The sequence below is a fragment of the Heloderma suspectum genome, chromosome 2, assembly GCF_057233095.1.
Source record: "Heloderma suspectum isolate Gila_16-S chromosome 2, 16-S_ref, whole genome shotgun sequence".
Lineage (NCBI taxonomy): Eukaryota > Metazoa > Chordata > Lepidosauria > Squamata > Helodermatidae > Heloderma > Heloderma suspectum.
This window is the reverse complement of record NC_139459.1, coordinates 128,400,221-128,407,731: the sequence shown is the minus strand read 5'-3', so window position 1 is coordinate 128,407,731 and position 7,511 is coordinate 128,400,221. Positions and strand designations below refer to the sequence as shown.

The 7,511-nt window shown below is 42.7% G+C and overlaps 1 protein-coding gene across 1 annotated transcript; it reads left to right on the top strand.

The window, feature by feature from the left end:
- The first annotated feature begins 2,606 nt into the window (after nt 1-2,606).
- On the top strand, nt 2,607-4,367 carry LOC146352731 (E3 ubiquitin-protein ligase Topors-like). Its single transcript, XM_084832165.1, has one exon. It carries the CDS (start codon nt 2,607-2,609, stop codon nt 4,365-4,367), a length of 1,761 nt encoding a protein of 586 aa, XP_084688291.1.
- The last annotated feature ends 3,144 nt before the right edge of the window (nt 4,368-7,511 follow it).

Below are 7,511 nucleotides of genomic sequence, written 5' to 3'. Positions count from 1 at the left end.
GAGCCCACCACCTCCCCAGGTAATTGGTTCCATTGTCGTATTGCTCTTACAGTCAGGAAGTTTTTCCTGATGTTCAGCCAGAATCTGGCTTCCTGTAACTTGAGCCCATTATTCCGTGTCCTGCACTCTGGGATGATCAAGAAGAGATCCTGGCCTTCTTCTCTGTGACAGCCTTTCAAGTACTTGAAGAGTGCTATCATATCTCCCCTCAGTCTTCTCAAGGCTAAACATGCCCAGTTCTTTCAGTCTGTCTTCATAGGGCTTTGTTTCCAGTCTCCTGATCATCTTTGTTGCCCTCCTCTGAACCCTCTCCAGTTTGTCTGCATCCTTCTTCAAGTGTGGTGCCCAGAACTGGACACAGTACTCCAGATGAGGCCTAACCAGTGCTGAGTAGAGGGGAACTAGTACTTCCCAGGATTTGGAAGCTATGCTTCTATTAATGCAGCCCAAAATAGCATTTGCCTTTTTTGCAGCCACATCACATTGTTGGCTCATATTCAGCTTGTGATGGACAACAATTCCAAGATCCTTCTCGCTTGTAGTGTGGTTGAGCCACGTATCCCCCATCTTGTAACTGTGCATTTGGTTTCTTTTTCCTAGGTGCAGAACTTGGCATTTATCCCTATTAAATGTCATTCTGTTGTTTTCTGCCCAGCACTCCAGTCTATCCAGATCACTTTGAATTTTGTTTCTGTCTTCCAAAGTATTAGCTATCCTGCCCAATTTTGTGTCATCTGCAAATTGGATCAGCATTCCCTGCACCTCCTCCTCCAAGTCATTAATCACAATGTTGAAGAGCACTGGCCCCAGGACTGAGCCCTGCGGTACCCCACTCGTTACCTCTCCCCAGTTTGAGAAGGTCCCATTAATAAGCACTTCTACCAAAATAGTCTTTGGCCATTCTTGCAAGTAGTAGTTGAGTTGAACCAAGTTTTGGAAGACAGTGAAATGTAAATGCTACTGTGACTGGCCATTTCAGAAGAACTATCTATATCTGCCTGTGCTATAGCCATATGACTATGAGATTCATTGGTATGACAGTTATCTAGTGAAGATCATGTAATTTGATTGGCACATGTGAGGGACTGGTATTGTTTACTCTTACAAAATCATTGCAGCATTTATAGTGTGAACGGGAGAATCTGTCAGCTTTACTTACTCCCACATTGATTTTTTTTTTTTTTTAATAAATACCAAGACCTTTCTCTCCTGGATATGAAGAACTTTACAAATGTTGGTGAATTCTTATTAAAAATGAACTGAAACAAATTGTGCACCCATCTGCACTAGCCAAATCCAATAGGTACAACTATTCCCAGCATGGAGAGGACCATGTTGTACCTGCCTGCCATAAGGATGAGGAGCCTGCCAGAAAAGAAGAGGTGGCAACCCTAATTCAGCACTAACATGGTTAAATACAATGGGTTTTTTTTTTTACTATCTAAGCCCTCAAACCCTGGGCCTGGATGGATGAATCTGTCTATTCAGTTTCTCTCACATTCATTTAACACACAAACCAAAATCCTCAAGTCCTTTTTGTCTCAAATATGGAGAGCTTTGTGAATTTGGGTAAATTCTTATCAAAACCAAAGTGAAGCAAAATTATTTATGTATTTATTACATTTCTATACTGCCCAATAGCTGAAGCTCTCTGGTCGATCCACAACAATTAAACAATATATAAACGTAAGGGACAGATTTATTTTTGACTACTTACAAGGAAGAGATTCATCCTCCCATTTGTACTGTACCTAAATCAAGAGTTTTCGTTAAAGAGAGTCCAGCTTCATTAGGGAGCTTTAACAGCATATATACATATATGAATTATACACTAGTCAGTTTACATTCACATATCCACATCTTGTATACATGTGCAGTTTTCTTTTAACCCAGTTTCATCCCACAAAGCCATATATTTGCTAGGGTTGTCACCTTTTTTCTGACAAGGTTCAAATTCTCACCCATCTCCTAATTGATAGCAATGTAGCATTGCTATTGGACTATATGCACTTTCATTAGCCCTATTCATGCATTACCTGTGTGAATGGGGTATCTGCTGAAAAGGGCTGTGCATTTTGACCTGTCTCCAAAGTTGCACTCCTCCTTTCACCTTCACTGTCACCATATTTTCCGTCATCTCTGAAGCAAGGCAGGAGGGGGGTTCTGACCCATGGAGGGTCCCATGCAAATTAGAGCCCTGCTTTATCAGGGTTCCACATCACAAAAAGGAGCTCCCTGAACACAGTGATGGGGGTGTCTGTATGGAAGGAAAAGCACAGGGGCAGGGCTAAACATACAGCCCTACTGCCTTTTCACCATGGGCACCCTATTCAAGAAACACATGAAGAGGGCTAACTGTGGTGTTCTCACAATATACTCCATTTTGCTGTATATGAGGAAGGAACTTGGGTGGGTTTGTGGGACTACAACTTCTCTGGAGATGTCTCAGAGATAACATCAGTTTTATTGTTAAATCCAGCAACGTCATAACAGAAGGTAACACATTTTCCATAGCTAGTTCTTATACCAGTTTTTATTAGGAAATATTTTACTGGTGTAAGCCTTTATATTGACTGGGGGCTTCTTCTTTTCCTATTCATTAGATTATGGCATCGTCAAATGAAGAGCTTAATTTTGACAACAGCTTTTCATCCCTGACTGGGACAGGAAATGAGAACACTGCCTTAGGAACTGATGGACCATCAGACTCACGGTGTCCTATCTGCTTGGAAAGAATACGGAATGTGGCCTTCTTAAATCCCTGCTTCCATAGATTCTGTTTTGCTTGTATCCTGGAGTGGTCAGACAGGAAAGCAGAGTGTCCACTCTGTAAGCAGCATTTTAACTCTTTCTTTCACACCATACGATCTGACACTGATTTTGAAGAGTACATTGTTCCCTTTGAAAATGCATCCTATGGCATGTGTGGGGAGAGGTCAGCAATTGCTCAAAGACCTGAGTCATTGCCAGATAATGGGATCTTGTATGAAGGATATTCAGGTCCCCAGTCTCAAAGTAGGATGAGAACGCTTGATGACCTGATGAGACAGCTGGGGATAAGGAGGTCATCTCACCCAGGAGGAATATCCCTTGGGCAAATTCGAGAGCAGGTTACAATTAAGTTCAGGAGGGCCCTTTATCGTTCTGGAGTGCGTGTCAGGAATGTCCAAAGTGGAGGTTTTTATAGGGATATATCAGCAGATTTTTTCCACCGGAATCCTGTCCGCCTTAACAGGTTAGTTCCCTGGTTGAAGCGTGAGCTGCGAGTGCTGTGTGGTACGCATGCATCCTTGATCAACAACATACAGCACATTGTTCTGAATAACATAACCATCTACGATCTGGACAGCCAATCATTTGCAGATATTATGCAACCTCATTTACTCCACTACACCAATCACTTCTTGCATGAATTCATCAACTTTGCCTGCTCCCCTTTCAACATTAAAGCCTATGACTGGCGAGCTAGTTATGACATTCCCTTTCCTGTGCATGATGATGGGTTCCAGTCTGATTCATCATTTACTACATCATCTTCAGATGACTCTGATGAGAACGAGGGGGAAAACTCAGATGAGAATGAGGGGGACAATGGAGAATCAGTGACAAGTAATGAAGAAGGAACTTGGGATGATGAAATTCAAGGATCAACCAGTTCCAGTTCCGACCAGACTCTGGATGAGTTTTTTCTTCCTTTTGGATCTTCAGATGGAGAACTTGTAAGAAGTGAAGACAACATGCATGTATTTTTTCAAGCTGATGCACATTTAGGTACACACAACAGGCATTGTCCATTAAATATATGTGTCCTTGATCAGTTAGGAGAGAGTACATCTATGCTGTGTACATCCATCCCAAAGTGTATGGAGGAGAGTGCAGAACACAATGTAGATGATGACAATGAAGAAGAAGAAGAACTGGGAGATGAGCAGGATGTCTCGAGAAGCCATAGCTTTGGTGGAGGCACTCATAGTCATAGCAGTGCAGGTTCAGCTGTCTCTACTGTTGCTCGGCTTGATAGCAATAACCAAATGTTTAATGCTCTGCAGGTTTCATCTCAAGAGGAAGAAACAGATAGCATGGGTCGGACACCAGTGCAACAGCAGGACGTCCTTAGCACCAAGCTGATCCATCACAAAGGAGAGGAGATCATTGTTATTGAAGTGCTTCAGCCCCAAACGGAAGACATTTTGGTTGTTGAGCACATAGAACTGAAAACAAAAGAAAGGGATGATTCTGGTCAGCTGCCCTGGCAAAGCGAAGAAATGGCTAACTCTACAGGACTGCACGCTTCTGCAGAAGGCACACCGAGTGGTTCTGCTACCAAGTGGGATGGTGGATGCTTTTCCTGTATCAGAAGACCGTGATTTGCACACCAGGAAAATCAGGCCAATAACCCACAAGGGAACATGTTAAGTGCTTCTCTTCCTGAGGTTACACATGTTATGCTCAATCCAATAAATTCGTATATATGAAAACATTGTCTTTAATGTATGATAACTAGTTGCTGTGCTGAAAATTTCAATTCTTCCATTTTGGGCATTACTTGGGGGGTGGGGGCAAAACAAAAACTCCAGCAAAAGAGGCTGGGAGAGGTAAGAATTTGGAATAACTTTCTCCTTGGGGAGCAGAACGGGGTTTCAGCTTACCTTTGGTGTAGGTGGTAGCTGAGCGGTGTTCTTTCTGTTTTTTTTTAAATGTTTTTTTTTTAAACACCCCCTTGGGCTCAAACACTTGCAGGAGCCCAAGACTCTTCTCCAGTCCAGCAGCTGTTTCTGAACTCTCAGGAGATGATATGACCTCTCCCTCTTCAACAGGCATTCAGGAAAGGCTCCAGGGCTGTAGAGGCTTCTTTGCAAAGAAGAAATCGAGGATTTTAGAGCGTTAGAAGAATTGTGCTCTTCTTTGCAGCAACAAAGAGCAAGCAAGATAAGTGTTTTTTTTTCCCTAAAGCTCCCAAAGTCCCATTTGTTCTTTGCAAAGAAGCTTCTGCAACCCAGGAGTTCTTCCTGAATGCCTATTTGAGAAGGCGAGGTCCCATAGCTTTATGGGAGCTCCAGAACTGCTGCCAGGCTGGAGAAGCCTCTCATGCTAGGGGCATTTTTCAAGTAAAAAAACAAGCAAAAATAGCAAGGCACTTAAGCCACCTCCCAAACTTAAAGAAAAGGTATGTGGAAACTCTGTCCCCTCCCTAAGGAGAAAATTATCTGAAATTCTCCCCTTCCCTGTGACAGAGGCAGAAAAAATGATGCCTCTTATGCAGGGAGAGAGGAAAATCTGAAAAATTGGGGGGCAGGATTTGGCACAGCACTAATGATAACAGAAATCTGGTGTTAGTCATAAGAAAAGCACTCATTATCAAAAGATCATTGTATAACTTACCTAAACTGTTAAAAAGAAAAAAAAATGTACAGGGGCAAAAAAATATTCTATGGAATTTTGACAGGATTCTCAAAAGCACATTTACATGTTAAATTATGCTTAATTGGAAGGTGATCCTACTGACACATTTTGAACCTTCGCAGATAATTCTTTAGCGGAACAGCAGGTGACAGCTCTTTCTGAATGCTTCATGAACTCTGTATGAATATTTTTTAATGAAATCTCAGAATATATTATCATTAAAGTAAGACTATCTCTTTTCCTCTGCTTTGCTTGGGTTCATCAGAAACTAGAATATACAAAGCACAATCTGCCATGTTCAATCTTGTACAAGCTACGATAGACCAGAGTTGCTGTGTTGCTCAGTGCTGGCTTTGGCTCCATCTGGCTCCATGGCTCTCTTATAGGACTGCCAAAACTTTCCACACCAGTTTGTAGATTTGGTTGCCACAAGCATCAATATTCATTAGGGTTACAAGGTCTGGCTCCAACTAAACATGGCGGATTTAAAGTTTTGTCAGGTTGCATGTGTTAGATATATTTATTATAAGCGAAATCAGGCTGATCAGGAATATCCGTCATAGCTGAAGCAGCAAATAGTCCATTGAAGGGACATTTGGAAAGAAATTATCAGTCTTCAACAGCCAGCCTGTGAAGCAGCAATCACTTTCATCAAATAGAAGCTGGGTGTCAAGTTAAATTAAACCCAGATACACGCTTTGGAGTTTTCAGATCCAGGAGTCAAGAATGATGGCTTCGTAGGCAAGCTTGGGACCTCTTCCAAAATAACTGTTAGTCACATCATGGGAATTGCTGTTCCTTTTCCTTTTCATGCTGTTTGATAACACTGGAAGGCCAAGAATGGGTGAGAGAAGTCCATATCATGACTCCTCCTTCCCACACCAACATCACCCATCCTGGGGGCTGGAACAACATGGGTGTAGGGAGGAGCTTCATAATGGACTCTTTGCATATGACCTTGGATTCCCAGCATTACTGAATGGCATGGGAAGGACTCAAACTGCAGTGGCTGCCAAGTTGCTAAAGATCAGGGACTGGTCGCATTCTAGGATGTGCCTTTTGCAAGAGAAAAGGCTCTGCTCAGAGAATATCCCTCTGGCTGATTTTGGGGGGTCCCTCCTCCCCCCAAACCACAACTCATCCCATTCAGCAGGGTCTCCTGATTCTCTTTGCAGCATTTACAGGGGGCTGGAGGGGCTGCGGTGGAAAGGAGGGGGTGGAGACATCCACTTCCATCAGTGCAGTTGATTCAGCATTAGAAAAAAGGGGGTCACTGAATTTCCCAAGGGGAAGGAGGAGTTCTCCAACATTTTCTCATGGGTAACTCACCATTTATAGGGTTGTAGTACAACTTCTCTCTTTTTGTCTAAGTTTGTTGTTGGTGTGTGTGTGTGTGTGTGTGTGTTTTGCATTGCCACTGCAATTGATAACAGCATCTACTGTGATGGCAGCCTGGCCTCCAATTTGCTTCCTCTTCAATAGCCCATACCTGGCCATGTTTCTGGGCATTGTGGGGGCAGGGGGAGGGGTGGAAATAGAAGGGAACTACCATGAAAGAATTGTGAAGAAAATTTGGAGAAAATTCTGCAAAGTGGCCCTTTATTTCTAGTGGAGTACAAATGGAAAAAGAAGAGAAAAATCTCACAACTTTTGTGAGAAAAAATGTCTTCTGATTTATTTATTTTTGGCTCAGTTCTAGTTGTCATTCTTCAGGGTTCAGCATTTCCCTCGGGTCTTCCTTACATTTTGCCTCTGGTGCAGATGCTTATAATACCACTACTTCCCTGGGCTGCTTCACATGGGCTTCACAGAAAGCCCCGGGCTTCTTCACCTGGAATTTTTATCCTGCTATTGAGATTGCTCACTCATGGAAGTTTGCGTGTCCTTTTCATGATGCTGTCAACCTCCAGGGCGTATCCAGAGGTATTTCCTGGTTATTCTGTCTCAAAAAGACCTGGAAATAATGAAGTATCAAGTTAAGTCAGATTGTTGTGCTATTAAAACAGCCACTAGATGGTGCTGTTTCATTGAGTTCTATGGAACCTTGAAAACGTAAAGCTTCCCCTCTCAACTATCATGTGGTTACCACTAGAAATGTGGAAAGGCTC

Coding starts and splice junctions, on each gene's coding strand:
- LOC146352731 (XM_084832165.1), top strand. CDS start 2,607: ATGGCATCGTCAAATGAAGAGCTTAATTTTGACAACAGCTTTTCATCC.